We start from the raw sequence: 16,515 nt of genomic DNA on the forward strand, positions 1-16,515 counted from the left end.
TTCCTTTTTTATCTGATTTTTCTTGTGCAGCAAGATAATTGTACAAATATTGGATTTAACATATTTTAACATGTATAATGTATACTGGATTATTTGCCATCTAGGGAAGGGTCTGAGGGAAAGGAGGGGAAAATCTGAAACACAAGGCTATGCAGGAGTCAATATTGAAAACTTATCCATGCATATGTTTTGAAAATAAAACAGCTTTATTAAAATACAATTTTTTTAAAGACTCCTCCAAAGTAATAAGACAAAAATGATCCACACTCAGCACTCTCCTGATCTATATTTACAAAACTTCTCTAAAGCTCTCCATTAAACTGTTCCTCAGAATCTTCTTAAAACATCTGTGGAAGTCACGGCTCAAGGAAATTTCTTTCCAGAATCACTTCACAAGCCATCATTTGCTTCTTTCTTTTACAGGAGATGAATGAGTTCTTTTGTGTGTTTGTTTTTAAAAGAGACATACTGTCAATTGCAAAATAAATCTATTCTCCCGAAATAAACATTTTACAGGCATTTATCATATGTCAGGCACTGGGAAAATGATACAAAACAATGTGGGCCCTCCAGAAGCTTATATTCTAGTGCAGTATACATGATCTTCACAAATTTTTAAAATTTATGTAAAATTATAGATTATATAAAATTATTTTAAAAGGAATAAATGCTTTAATTACCTAGTCACACTATTCTAAAAGGATGTTAGAGATTAGAAGAGGTCAAGATCAAAAAAAGTTTGGTTTTTAAAGCTCTCCACACAATCTTTCAAATAATCAAAAGGAATTAAGTAACTACAATATTCAGCCTTAAAACTTCACCTCTAAGCACACTGTAGCTCAGGTTCCACCTTCCCCAGTAGGCCTTTTCCTGCCATCTACTTTAATTGTTAATTATATTCTCCTCAATTATTTTATATCTAGTGTGTATGTATACATATCTAGACAGATTGATAAATGTTGTGTGTGAATATAGAAAAAATATATTCACTAACATTATTTCCCCTAGTCAGACTGTAAGATTCTTTAAAGTAGCTGTTTTCACTTTTGCCTCTGCATCCTGAACACTTAGCACTGGCAAAAAGGTGCTATTATTAACAAATGCTTTTTGTAAAAGAAAATACATTTTAGACATGAAGAATGACTTCTACAAAGGGAACCTAGGATGCCTTGTACAAAGGCTCAAAGATGAGACATGAAACAATGGACAGTTATGGGGAACAGCTAGAAGGCCAGCCAAAATGAATTGGCGAGTGAGGGAGGGGAAAGATAGGTGTTGGTGGGAATCTGATTTGGGAATAGTTCTAATGAAGAGGGTTTTTGGTGTTTGTATTTTTTTTTTTCCCTGAAGTGTGTGTGTAATACAAGAAAGGCATACTCAGATTTGTGATTTCAAAATAGCAAATTAAGGGCAGCTAGGTAGGGCAATAGATAGGCTCTGGAAACAGGAGGACCTGGCCTTAGACATTTATTAGCTGAGAAAAATCACTTAAAGCTGATATTTTTTAATTTGGGGGAAGGGGAATTATCAATTTGGTAGTGTACAAAGGATATTTGGAAAAGACATTGGGGCCAGGAAGACCAAACAAGAGGTTTTTAGTTCAGGTGAAGGATGTGGAGGGATTTTGTTTTTTAGGACTTTTTTTTTTTGGCCAAGAATGGGGACACAGGCACATTTATAAGAGAAGTTGTGTAGATAAGATTGACAGACATGGGCAACTGATGGGTAATGAAAGAAAGGGAAAGCCCCAAGATGACACCATGTGTGTGACTGGTTTCCTCAATAGAAATAGGAAAGTTTGAGAAGAGATGAGTTTGGAATTACTTTTGACATGTTGAGTTCGAGATGCCTCTAAGACAACCAGTAGAAAATGTGTAGTGGGCAGCTGGTAATGCAGAAAGAGAGTCCAGGAGATGATGGCTGAATATATATAGGTTTGAGTATCAACTAGGTAGAAGTATAATTAAATCTATGGGTCTGGCAAGATCACCAAAGGAGTGTATAGAGGGTTGGAAAGCTAGGTGGCACAGTAGGATAGAGCACAAGGCCTGGAGTCAGGAAGACTCATCTTCCTGAGTTCAAATATGGCCTCAGACATTTACTAGTTGTGTGACTTTTGGGCAAATCACTTCACCCAGTCTGCTTTCAGTTTCCTTATCTGTAAGTGAGTTGGAGAAGGAAAATGACTGCTTTAGTATTTTGCTAAGAAAACCCAAAATAGGGTCACAAAGAGTCAGACATGGCTGAAAGATCATAACAGATCAGAAATAGCCCCAGAACAATCTTTGAGCCTGCTTGTGATAAGAGGGGGATGAACCAGCAAAAACAGTCTGAAAGTTGGGGCAGCTATGTGGCACAATGGATAGAATACCAGCCCTGAAGTCAAGAGGATCTTAGTTCAAATTTGGCCTCAGACATTTAACATATCCTCGTTGTGTGACCCTGGGCAAGTCACTTAGCCCCAATTGCCTCAGCAAAACAAACAAACAAAAAAAAACAGTCAGAAATAAAGGAGAACTTTTGTTTGCATAGCATACAAGGTTGGCTAACTAGATAATATAGACCCTCAGCTGGATTTTTGCAAATATCCAAAGAAAAATTGTTTGGGCCTGAGAAGAAAACCTAGAGAACATTCTCCCCAACAAGGACTTTTAGTGGCATCACAATGTAAACAGCATTCTAGGTATTTCACAGGAGCTAGCAATATTAACTTTGCTGAAGTTTAAACCAACATCAAAAAACTATCATTCTTCTTACAACTTCCTAAGTATTATTACCCTTTAAGCTCAGAAGGTTTTTTGTTTTTCTTTTAAATCATTGCATAAATAAAAATTTTATTATATTTACCAATTCAAATTCTATCTATCCCTTCATCAAACTTTAAAAATAAATTTTGTTTGTTCCTCAAAAATATTTCTTAAGATTGGACATATTTAGGGGCAGCTAGGTGGCGCAGTGGTAGAGTACCAGCCTTGAATTCAGGGGGACCCGAGTTCAAATCTGCTCTCAGACACTTAACACTTCCTAGCTGTGTGACCCTGGGCAAGTCACTTAACCCCAGCCTCAGGGGGAAGAAAAAAAAAAAAAAAGATTGGACATATTTTATCTGTATCAGCTGTCTTGAAGGAAGAGTAGGTAAGGAAGGGAGACAATTTAAAACACCATGTTTTTTTAAAAATGAATGTTGAAAAGCAAATGTATATGTATTTGGAAAAATACTATTTAAAAACTTCCTAAATTGGTTGGTTTTTTGTTTTTGTTTTTTTACAAATATGTATGTCTATGTAGCTCCTGCTTGATATTTCTACCATGGATATATTAACTTTGTTTTTTAAAAAAATATTTTTTTCTCATCTATTATATACCATTATTTCTGTCTTCCCACTTTATAAGATCAACACAAAGAATGGGACACTATTTTCTATTTTGGGTTTTTGGTTGTTTTTTTTTTTTTTTTTGCATGAATAACTCATATGTTCCTAGAATAGAATTTTAAATACAGTGGTCATTCAATCAATGTTGACCAAGTCCGAGAAAATATTTCCTTTTATAAAGAACTTTAGCAATTCAGGAAACTGAAACCTTCCAGGTTTCACTAAAACAATAATAAGGTTTAAGTTAAGGACAACCAACTGGATTGTCAGGTCTTCCTGGTACATCTGTCATTTGCCTATTTAGACAAACTTCCTGTTAAGCAATTACAATGATCAGAAACTTAACATAAGGAAACATGATTTTCTCCCCTTGAGCAACAGGTTTCTTCCTTTTGGTGTTATTCACAAACTTGAAACTAGTCAAATAATAAGTCAAAGATTTTAAAAATTAGAATTCATTGACGTGAAAAACACAAAAATATAAAAAGGATTTATACTACCTGAAAACATTTACAAGGTTCCCAATAGGGTAAAAATTCATTCTTTGATCACTTTTTCTTAGGGTACTTAGTATTTCAAGTCCAGATCAATTAGGCCACAGTACTAATTAATGGTGGTAAGTTCAATGAGACTCATGAATAGGTTGGTATAGCTGTTCCAAGGTCAGAGATCAGCAGTCTACCCATCCACAATTGTCATCCAAAGGCAAAGTGAGTTCTTCTGAAGGAGATTAACAATTCTTAGTCTGAATTTTCTGTTAGCAAATTTATCAAATGTACATATTTTTCAAAACTTTCCAAAATGTGCATAAGGTGTGCATATACATTGTATTTTGTAATTTCCTCTCTCCATTCCAATCCTTAAAGTTCTTTCCACCTCAGAAAGGTACACTGGAGAAATATTAAAAGATTTCATTATAAATTATTACAAGAGTCATTCATTCATCCAACAAACAGTTAATGAATATACATTATGCATAAGAAAGGGACTGCAGGAGGCACTACAGTAGGGAATATAAAATAATTAGAATACAGAGATCCTGCCTTTAGGAGCTTACCATCCAATAAGGGGACACAACGATAATACAAGGCAGAATATGTACAAAGTAAAACATACATTCTAAAAAGGAAGAGGTTATTTGTAGCAAGAATAGCCAATAAAACATGATTCTAGAAAGTTAGAGCCTTCTACCTTCACCTTTAGGAAAAATCAAGGAAATGACAACAAATAACAGTATATAGTGGAATCATAGGCTCAAATGCCTTAGTGCAAATTATTTAGCAGTGTCTAGCTTTATATAAATAGACTTTATATAAATGCTTACTCCTTTTCCTATCAACACTATCAACATACCTTAGTCTCCCTTAGGTTTGAACAGCACAAGTATGGATACTGGAGTTTCTGTACATGTAAGGCTCTCATTGAAGGCTTGGGAGTACTTTAACCTAGGTCAAAGAATTCTCTCTATTCGCTAGTGGGTAGATGTTCTGTTTAACAGGAAGACTTTGCAATTGGCTGCTATTTATCCTGTGCAATATCTCAGGATGGGAATAAATAATACAGGCAAGGAGATCCAACACCACTATGTGCACATATACATTCATCCCAGGAGCTTCATCTTCTTGACTCCATGTTTCTCTGACAGATGAGTGTACCATAGCAAATTAGATGGTCTCTTAAAGTTCCCCCACAAAGTAAAAATGTACATGATAGAGATTCAGAGTGACACATGCAAGTGGCCTTTTCTGTTCTTTGTATTTGTAAGTGTTCATCCTTGTTAGGTACAGAATACCTAAAAGTATTACTTGTTACTAAAAGAGTAAGAAGAGACAAAAGAAATATGCTTAATTTTGTTTTTACATGTTAGTGTAGTCAATGTTCACAGATTATTGATTTAGAGCTAGAGGGGATCTTTGGAGCATCTCCATTATTTTACAGATAAAAAAGATTGTGACTGGCCCAAGCTCAAACAGTTACTACACTCAAAATTATGGACTCCGAATATGAAGTTCCCATGTTCCTAGACTCCAAATCCAGGTCTCTGGATTTTGAAATGAAGCCTTTATGTCAATTTGATTTGCCATGTGGATTCACATCAAATTTGTACTACATGTTACTTGGCATATAGATGGGGACGATGTCATAAAATGTAAGCCCCTCAATTAAACTAATTTCTTTGGGGGGGAAATACATTTCCCCCTACCCATCCGGTGGGTGGATACCCACTGTCCTACTTGGAATAATAGCTCACAGTAACAGTGCTTCACACACATTGTCCCAAAAGAGAAAAGAAATTACCAAAAGGAAGAAAATGCCCATAAATTCACACAGGAAAATTTCCTTTATCTTTTCAGCATATTCCACTTTGTCAGGTATAATTTGGAACACACTGGCTCAAACCACTACCTTTTAAGAGAGGCTTCAGGTATTTTGCATATATGACCCCAATCATCCTTAAAACAAATTCCAGGAAATAGCAGGCTCATTTAAATATAAGAAAGGTGAGACTGATGGACAAGAAAAGCCTAGCCCAGAGGTCATTTTGTCCAGAGTACAGTCAACAACAAATGACACATTATGCACAGTATGGGGGAGAAAGCTCTCAAATCCTGTATCTTACTGCTTCCTTTCAATCTCTGCTACCCTCTCAATAGAAAGTCTGTCTTTCTCTTCAACCTGCACAGTAACCATTGTGGCTTATTAGTCATGCTTGGCTGAAATGCAATTCATAACTGGAAGCCAAAAGAAAACAAATATTATGTGATAATATGTATGCTGCTGCCTTTCCCCCCTTTAAATCTGACCTCTGATATACATTGTATATACTGAAAACATTTCAAAAGGAATTTCCAAACAGGTATCTTTTGTAGACATTCACACACTGTCCCAATGCTAGTATTAATACAGGTCAAAAAAAAAATTCAACTCTAAAATATCAGGCCAATAATTCATCACTATGTGATTACCCGATTATCTCCAAACTGCTGCTAGAGCCAAGGGAGTTATTCACTTACCCTGGCATTTAAAACATAGCATCTATACCCTCAATAATAAAAGAGTTTTAGTAAGCTTAGTATCTTAGTCGTCTAGTTAACAATAGCTATGGTCCCAAGGGTAAACCTAAACTGAGAATTAGGAGGAATAACGAAGAAAAACAGCTTTAGCCCAAAGGGATGTTATAATTTACCGATTTGATTATTAATTCAATTGAATTTATTGAATATTATTAAATACATCCTATGTGGCAGATACAGTGCACTTATGAGAATGGGGGGGGGGGAGAAGAACTTCTGGCACGTTCCTTAATTTCTGGAATAAAAACTACCTTTATGTTTGTTATAGTACTAGTGCAAAAAAAGGTAAGAGAGGCAAAGAGAGAAAATGGTGAGGAAAGAAATATAAAAGGATAGATATTCCCACAAATCAAAATTCACAAAGAGCCTACTTTTCAGGTCCAATTATCTAGTTAACTAAATAATGGAAGAAACCTTACAATCATTAAAGTATTTCGGCTTTTTTTTTTTTTTAAACTATCACAGCACTTGATTACATCCTCTTCTTTATCAATTAAAAAATCTAAAAACTGGTATAAAAGATTTGTTTATCTAAAGAATGAGGATGCTGCCCCAACACAAATCAAAAAGTCTCAAGTGATGATCCACTGATCATTTCTAATCTATTTCTATAGATTCTATCACAGCTTTAAATACATTATGTTTCTGTCTTGTCTATATACTAATAAAAGTATATAAAGGCTTTGAGGGAAGGTTTTAATGGTCAACTGGTTTATCCCACAAAGAACAACAAAGTCCTTAAATGAAGCTTCTTATCCTCCCCTTCCCCCCTAAAATTCTTTGGTCATTAAACATTTTCTATGAATATCCAGATGTGTCGCACAGGTAAAGAGCTTGCTTTTATTTATTTATTTTTCCCATTGGCTTTAGAAGGTTGAGTGCCTTGTTAGATAAGTACTGTCACATTAGTCAAAAACTTTGTGGTTTGAAGTTTGAACCCTGGAAGATTAAGATTTTAGGCTTTGAGATTTCAAAGTCCATTTGGCCATAAAGACATTTTCTTCATTTATACTTGACCAAGTATCTGGGAAACAGATGATTTTCAGTTTTGTTTTTTTTTTTTATATGAAGATTCAGTTACCAAGAGAGGAGGGTCGTCAGTCTAATCAAACCACATTTTTATTTCACAATGTTTCAATATGAAGAATTGTGCTTACAAGTTTAGATTTGCATCTCAATCTTAAATATGTTTGTACTGTTTAAGTATAACTGAGTGGCAGTCCTTGTTACAGTATCTTTAACCAGAACAACATATTGTAAGAGTGTATCAAATACCTAAATAGACTATTCCAGGCTGGAAAATACTACTAAAAAAGAAGAAAAATTACTCAATAAACTATCAATATCATGGTTTGGTTAGTTTTGTTTTTTGTTTTTGTTTTTTTTTTTTTTTAGCCACAAATACATATATCAGGATCTCTTTGAAAACTTTTTGGGAAAAATGCTGCTTCTAGTGTTCAAAATACTGAGAAGTTAGATAAGTAAATGAGGCAAAAATATAGCATATTATTAAGCTACCTCCATATTTAAACTACTATACTTCCATTTTTTTAAACATGTGGCTCTATCCTTAAGATATCATCATCTACAGAAACTGGGTAGCTATCCAAAGGGCATTCAGAGTAGTCACCATTTATTATTTATAGCCTTAAATGTGGAAGTGGCTCTGATGTCACTGACCCTACCTAGTGGAATCTTTGACTCAGGCATTCATGAGTTAGAGAAAAATCTAACTATGAAAGTGTTCTGATATAATTGACAAGTGATCTTTTTTTTCTCCTCTTCTTCAGCTCAGGGAAAAACTAGTTACTATTAGGCTAGATACAAAGAAACCATCAAGGTTTCTGTAGCAAAGTGGCCATAAAGAAGCTAACAGATGAGAATCCTAGAATTAAAATAGTCCCAGAATACTAAGCCACCCAGTCTACTCCTTATGGTTGATTTCCTAAGCCACTGAAATTGGCAAGAACCACCAAAATTTATTTAAATATTAAATATTTATTTAAATCACCAATATTTATTTCTCCTTGTTATCTTGAGAGACATCAGAAATTTTAATACTTCATTTGTACTCTATAACTACTATTACTTTTTTCCTTTATACCACCATCCTCTCAACCGTTTGTACAGAGACTTATTTTGGTTCCAAATCCACCTTCCTCAGGCCTAGAACTGGCTCCTTAAACCCACACTGGTTTCTAATGCAAGGTAGATGTACCCCATCAATTAGTCATAGCCCTTTGCTTTTTGCAGTTGAAAAGTGCTAAGGGCCTAGCAGGGCTTCACTGTCACTCACTCACAAAATACACACACACACACACACACACACACACACACACACACTTTCTCTCTCTCTCTCTCTCTCTCTCTCTCTGAACAGTTACTCTTCCTTTTGCTTAAAATACTGTATCCTCAGAGAATCCTCTGAGCCCTCAGCGTGAAGCAGCTGCCGGGATTTCCGCAGAATGTCAGAAGCCCTTTGTCCGGATCAACCCCAATAATCCAGTCACCAGAGAAGCCCGGGAGATCCGGGGCTATAAATCAGTCACTCCCTGAAAACCGAGCCCCCGGAATACACCCATCGATTATCCGGAGCATTCACAGGCTTTGCTCCCTTACTCGGGTGGGGGGGGGAGGGGGAAGGGGAACAGAGATTAGTTACTTAAAGACTGGAAGAAAAAGAAAGGGGATGCACTGAGGCCTCAGAGGTTTGAGGAAGAGGAGGATGAGAAGCAATGGCGACTGGGACTTCTCTGACCCTCCTTTTCCATTCTCTCCTACCTCTGTTAGTCTGAAAGGAGAGGGGGGAGGGGGGAGGGGGCAGGAGAAATGCAGCGAGGGCAGGGACGGGGGGCGAGGAGGAGTGGAACCTCGGACCGTGCGAGGGGCCCAAGGCTCCAGACAAGGCGGATCAGGGAAGATGGATCTGGGGGTAAAGGAGCGAAAAGGAGACCCTTTGGGGTGCTAGGGGCGAGTTTGCCTGTGGGGGGAGGTTAGGGCGCGGGGGGAAGGGAAAGGTGGACAGGATGGAGGAAGGAGGGGAGATCACCGGGACGGCGGGTCGGGGTCACTGGCCAGCGAGCAGATCTAGCCAAGGGCAGGCATCGGATCCTCGGGAGCAGGAGTCGGGACTGGGGGTGAGGGGACGGTCGGGGTCTGGGGTCCTCGGATCGAGTCGGCGAGGCAATAGTAGGAGGGGAAAGGGAAGAAAAGACCCGACCCAGGGAGGAATCGGGTGGGAAGGAGGGGGGCGCCAAGACAGGCCTCAGTCAGGGGTGCTGGGGGAGGGGAGGCGGAATCGGGGGTGGGTGGGAGGGTTCGGGCCCTCTGATCGCGATGGGCAGGCCCGGGGCCGAGGGTCCGGCGGGGCCGCACTCACCATGAGCTCGATGGTCTTGTCTTCGATCACCGAGTCGGGCTCCATCGCGACACCGGCCCCGCCTCCGCCTCTCGCTCCCCGCAGCGGCGAACGGCCCCAGAGCTGACGGCGGCAGCGGCGGCGGCGGCGGCTGCGGTGGTGTCGGTGGTGGTAGCGGCGGCAGCGGCGATCGCACCCTCTCTAGCTGCCCGCCCGCCCGGGCCGCCGGCAGCTCCGCCCTCCCCTCCGCCAACGCCGTAACGCAACCTGGGGACTACAGCTCCCAGGAAGCCCCGCGCCCAACTGCAGGGCATGCCGAACTGGGCGGCCAATCCGCCGCAGAGCTTCCTGGGACCGAAATCCTGGCTCTAGATTTATCCTTTGGCGTGTGAATGCAACCTAAACTTGAGCTTCCAGATAATGGCCTAAGCAATCTCTGTCTTCAGGGAGTTAAGATCACTACAGTTTGGGAAACATAGGGATGGTGAGCAAAAAAAGTTACTGTAGTTTTCATAAACTACATATCCCATCGGCCTCAGCGGTCGGGCCTTGTAGGCTTCGGTGCTTCCGGCGCGCTTTCCTGCTACTACTTGGATGCCTTGATGACTGTCGGAAATCGTAGTCTTAAAACTGGAGCGGAAACTAAGGCGACTTAACAGTCAGTGAGGCCCTGCGCGTGTGGCTAATTTCCGCACATGCGCAATCTGAATCCGCTCTCCAGTGCACAGAGAAGGGCCGCTGAGTTTAGAGGGTGACTTAGCGGGGTGTCAAGCGAACTACGTGTCGAGTCAAGGCACGGAGGAAGAGGAAGGGTTGGATAGTACGGCTTGTTAGCTGAAGGGGTGTGAGATCCTATGAGCCTGATGAAAACGGGTAGCAAATAGCAAAGTGGGAGAAGAGGGAGAATGGTGGCCGCCGGATTTGGGTCTGGGGAAGGTGTGGGAAGGAGGCAGGAAGGAGAGAACGCGAAGGTTGTTGGGCTCAGCCTCGTGTGATGCGGAAGGTCACTTAATACTAAAGTGGGAATAAATAGGAGTAAAGGGGCCCAGTGCACGCACTTCTCCAGCCCAAGTGGCGCCAGGATATGAACAGAAGTTTTGGGCATAAATACTAAAGGTAACGTGGGCGTTCTTTCCTGCCTCCTAGCTTTAGAACTGGAAGGGACCTTTATCCATCAGCTAGTCCGGTAACGGCCTTAACCTTTTTTGTGTCATGTCCCCTTAAAAATGAAACCTACTGACCCTATGTCAATAACATCACTACAGCTTACCAGAGCATACAATGACATACATGGTAACCAGTGTAAAGCCTGCTTCTAATGACAGGATCATTTAAAACTTTTCAGACCACACCGGGGCTCCTGCACCAACTGCGGTACATTTGGTCCTTTCGCCTTTAAAAAGTTTATCATAAAAGTTCAGAATTCCGTACAGCTGCTCTGAGCCATCGCTAACACTAGGCACACGTTGGACATTTTGCCTCCAATGGTTGAAACAAAATTTGTTTTTCCAGACATAGTTGGTTAAGGAAACAGTAAGTTACATTATAGTATCTATAGAACTGCTCCTTTATTGGGATGTGGCTCCTCCTCCCTTTGCTTCCCCAACTTCTGGAATCCAGTAGTCAGAATCTCTTTCTGAGCAATTTATACAAATTGATAGGATGGGATCCAGTCTCTCCCCTAGTAACTTCCATTAATTCAAGGAATCACTTTTAATTCAGTTCCCATTGTTTGGTTCTGTCAAAGTATGTTTTCCCCTTACTTTATAGACCAGATCCCTGAGGGATAGTTTCGCTATCACCTTTATACAAAGTAAACTAATGAATGTAACTAGCCTGGGGTGTGGTCGCGAGCCCGTTTTCTTTCCTTTGTACTGTTTCACTTAGTGAGCTCATCAACTCCTGTAGTTTCAGTAACCATTTCTTTTGATGATTTTAAGATCCGCGCCTAACTTCTCCCCTGACCTCCGATATCAATTCTCCAACTGACTATTGAACATCTTACAATAGATGTCCTGTAGACATTTTAGCTTTTTTTTTTTTTTTGACAATAGCTTTTTCTTTTTAAAATCATGCAAAGAGTTTTCAACATTCATCTTTGCAAAACCTTGTGTTCCAAATTTTTCTCCCTCCATCTTCCTCACTCCCCTCTTAGGGGAGTTCTCTAGGGAGAACAAGTAATCCAATATAGGTTAAACATGTGCAGTTCTTCTAAACATATTTCCATATTTATCATGCTACATAAGAAAAATCAGATCAAAAAGAAAAAAAAAATGAGAAAAAACAAAAAGCAAGCAAACAACCATCACAAAAGTGAAAATACTGTGTTGTGATCCACCTTCAGTCCCCTAGTCCTCTTGGATGCAAATGGCTATTGAAATTGGCCTAAATCATCTTGTTGAAGAGTCAAATCCATCAGTTAGTCATTACATAATTTTGCTGTTGCTGTGTACAATGTTCTCTTGGTTCTACTCACTTCACATGGCATCAGTTCATGTAAGTTTCTCCAGGCCTTTCTGAAATCATCCTGCTGGTCATTTCTTACAGAGCAATAATACTCCATTACATTCATATACCATAACTTATTCTGTTATTTCCCCAACTGATGGACATCCACTCAGTTTCCAGTTCCTTGCCACAAAAAGAGGCTACAAACAGTTTTGCACGTGGGTCCTTTCCCTACATACTAATTTTTCATATCAAAAACTGAATTCATTATCTTCTACCCCACAATCATCTCTCTTCCTGACTTTTACTGTTACTATTAAGAACACTATTATCTTCCCAGTTCCCAAAGCATAAGCTCAGGTATTCTCCTTTGCATCTCACTCTCACCCCCATACTTAATTTATTATCAAGGCTTGTAAGTTTTATCTTTGTACCATCTCTCCAATATGGCCCCTTCTGTCTGACACAGACACCATCCTGGTGCAGGCTCTCATCATCTTATGCCTAGACTATAGCAGCAGCTTACAGAGTTGTTCAGCCTGCCCCAAGTCTCTACTCCCTACTCCACTTAGCTGTCCAAGTGATCTTTGTAAAATTCAAGTCTAACCATATTATCCTCCTCTTTTCTCCTCAATAGCTCCCTATCACCTCCAAGATCAACTTTTCAAATCCTCTGACATTCAAAGCCTTTCATCAACTACTCCTCTCCTCCCTGCCATCCCCCACCAACTCAAATCCAAAATCCAAAGACACAGTTTTCCTTGCTATTCCTTGCATAAGACACTCAATCTCCAAGCTCCATGCATTTTCACTGGCTGGCTGTGATATCTGGAATATTCTACCTACTGACTAACCTAGATTCTTTCAATCCCAACTAAAATTCTCCCTTCTACAAGAAACCTTTCCTAATCTTCTCTAATGCTAAGTAAGGGCTTTCTTCTGTTGACAATCTCGTTTATCTAGTAAATATCATGTTTGTACATGATTTTTTGCATGTTGTCATCTGAAAGCAGGGACTGGGTTTTAGGTTTTTTTTTGCCTTTCTTTGCAACCCAAGTACTTAGCCCAAAGCAAGCACCTAATAAATGTATACTGTTTTGATTAAAACAGCAAAATATTTCTTTAAAAGTTCTTCGAGTGAAGATTAAGAAATACTTTTTAGTCCAGTCATCCCAGGAAGATCTAGTCTAAAAATTAAAAAAGTAGAATATCTCAGAAAGCTGTGTCATGAAAACCCAGGGAGGTAAGAGTAAACTGGAGAAGTGGATGGGCAATAGCAGAGAGGCCAAGAAGAATGAGAGAGATCTGAGAGTATGCCATTAGATTTAGTCATTTAGAGATCATTGTTGACCTTGGAGAGAGCAATTTCAATTGAGTGGTTAAGCTCAAAGGATTGAAAAGTACATTGGGAAGTAGGGGGAGATGGAGGCAGTCAGTGACTTGTAGAAAGCTTTTTCCAAGAGTTTGGCTATATAGTAGAGAAGATATATAGGACAAGGTTTTGAGAAGATGGTAGGATCAAGCAATGTGTTGAAAACTAGGTTAGGCTTAGCCATATTTGTAGATTGCAGAGAAAGGGATTAATAGGGAGAAATTAGAGGAGAGGGGAGATGTTTGATGGGTCAAGATAAGAAAGGATCTGGATACAAAGTAGTTAATTGTTGTCCTTAGAATGATAGAATTTGGGGGCAGCTAGGTGGCGCAGTGGATAGAGCACCAGCCCTGAATTCAGGAGTACCCAAGTTCAAAAAGACACTTAACACTTCCTGGCTGTATGACCCTGGGCAAGTCACTTAATCCCAGTCTCAGAAAAAAAAAAAAAAAAGAATGATAGAATTTAAGTTAATTCATGTTAAATAAGCTATTCAGAAGCAAAATAATTCTACTAAATCAGAACCTATATGTTCCATGTGGTATAAGAAATTCAGTATGATGTATTGGATTGGATTTTTCCATCCAACCATATCCAATATGTACTTGTCAATACAAAAAAGTCCCATCTTCCTAGAAGCCTGCATTCTACCAAGGGGTACATATATAAACAAATACATGGATTCATGGCACAATTTTAGGAAAAGCCTAACTAACCCCCAATCCCTTTATGATTTCACATTTAGAAACAGTCCTTACCATTACAATTTTCACTTCTTCATGAAGTACAGACTATGCCAAGTTGTCTGGGTTTGCCATCTTGAAGAAAATACCTTTTGCCTTCCTTGCCATCTGATTAAGATTTTTGCCTTACCAGCAAAGCTGAGCTTGTTTTTAGCCCCCTTGAAATAGCAAGGCCAGGCAAAGTGCCACTTTCGCCTTGGTGACTAACTAGCAAAGCAAAAAGACCCTATGTACGTACCGCCACCTTGTGGTCTCCAGTGTATCTAATATCTTCACAATAATTCTCTATTGCCATCTGGTGGCCAAGCTTCAAAAACTGAAATTTAATTTGCTTATTTGTATTAGGGGGTTGACCTTCACAAGTTTAAAGGAAAACAAGGTCACAGACTTTCTTAACCTTCTTTCCCATTTAAAAGATAATGCTTACCTTGCAAAGTATCAGGATAGGGTTTTAGAGGATTTTTTTACTTCTTGATTTGTTTGACGGAGTAAGAAAAACTAAACATGAGCAAGAGTAGAAAGCCCACAAGCAGACAGTCCACGAGCCAAAAGAAATCGGATAGTCCAAAATACCATAACTAGAATTTCCTTTGTCACACAAGTGATATCCTGTGCTTAGGAATCCTCAGGATAGACTCGGTGATTACTGATTTAGGCTATTTCATTTCTAGATGTTTCTAATTATTGGAGAATTTTTCATTATATTAAAACTAAATAGGCCTTTTCAACTTGTATGTATATATATTGCAGGGTCTTAGTTCTGCCATTTGAGTACAAGTTAGAATACCTTCTTCTAGAATGGAATTAAGACACTAGATCTTCCCTTTGGTCATGAAGATACTAGTCCACAGAAAGTTTTAAGAGGCAAGCTTAGATTATCAAGTTTATTGGCATAAATTGGGCAAAATAACTCCTCTAATTATTGCTCTAATTTCCTCTTCATTGGTGGAAAGTTCTCCTTTTTCATTTTTTTGTTTGTTTTGTTTTTGTTTTTTGCTGAAGCAATTGGGGTTAAGTGACTTGCCCAGGGTCCCTTTTCATTTTTGAGACTTAACAATTTGATTTTCCTCTTTCCTTTTTCTAATCAAATTAACTAAAGATTTATCTATTTTGTTGTTTTTTTTTTCCACAAAACCAACTCTTAAGGTTTATTAATTCAACAGTTTTTTATTTTCAATTTTATTAATCTCCCCTTTTATTTTTAGAATTTCAAGTTTGGTATTTAATTGAGGGTTTTTAACATGGTTTTTTTTTCCCCCCTAGCTTTTTTAGTTGCAAGTTCAATTCATTGAGCCTCTATTTTAGGCAAATAGCACTTAGAGGTATAAAATTTCTCCTTATCATGACTTTGGCTGCATCCCACAAATTCTGGTATGTTGTTATCTATAATTTGCTGTTTCACCTATATTCATTCTTTAGGATTAGATTATTTAGTTTCCAGTTGATTTTTGGTCTATTTTCCCCTGGCCTTTTATTAAATGTAATTTTTATTGTACCGTGATCTGAAAAAAATGCATTTACTATTTCTGCTTTTTTGCATTTGATTCTAAGGTCTTTATGCCCTAATATATGCTTAGTTTTTGTATAGGTTCCATGAACTGCCGAGAAAAAAAGTGTACTCCTTTTGGTCTCCATTCAATTTTCTCCAGAGATCTATCATACCTAACTTTTCTAGTATTCTATTTACCTCCTTAACTTCTTTCTTATTTATTTTGTGGTTCAATTTACCTAGTTCTGAGAGAACAAGGATGAGATCCCCCATTATTATAGTTTTACTATTTATTTCATCTTGCAGCTCTCTTAACTTCTTCTTTAGGAATTTAGATGCTATACCACTTGGTGCATATATATTTAGTATCGATATTTCTTCATTTTCTATGGTACCCTTTAGCAAGATATAATTTCTTTATCTCTTAATTAGGTCTATTTTTTGCTTTTGCTTGTTGTTTGCTTGCATTTTATTTTCATCTTTTTTTTTTTCTGGTTTGATTTTTCTTGTACAGCAAGATAATTGTATAAATTTGTATACATATATTGGATTTAACATATATTTCTACCATGTTTAACATATATTGGGCTATTTGCCCTGTGGGGGAGGAGGGGTAGGAGAAAGGGGGGAAAAACCGGAACAGAAGGTTTTGCCAGG

General features: G+C 38.6%; 1 protein-coding gene across 7 annotated transcripts in view; it reads right to left on the reverse strand.

Annotated features, from left to right (window-relative positions):
- FBXW11 (F-box and WD repeat domain containing 11) overlaps positions 1 to 10,462 on the reverse strand; it is an 80,178-nt gene extending 69,716 nt beyond the window's left edge. For all 7 annotated transcript variants that reach the window (XM_074292065.1, XM_074292062.1, XM_074292060.1 and 4 more), the window contains exon 1: positions 9,828 to 10,462. In XM_074292065.1, the coding sequence (XP_074148166.1) occupies positions 9,828 to 9,872 (45 nt within the window). In that variant the 5' untranslated portion in view covers positions 9,873 to 10,462. The remainder of the gene's footprint in view (positions 1 to 9,827) is intronic.
- Positions 10,463 to 16,515: the final 6,053 nt, after the last annotated feature.

The sequence above is a fragment of the Sminthopsis crassicaudata genome, chromosome 2 (assembly GCF_048593235.1).
Source record: "Sminthopsis crassicaudata isolate SCR6 chromosome 2, ASM4859323v1, whole genome shotgun sequence".
Taxonomy (NCBI): domain Eukaryota; kingdom Metazoa; phylum Chordata; class Mammalia; order Dasyuromorphia; family Dasyuridae; genus Sminthopsis; species Sminthopsis crassicaudata.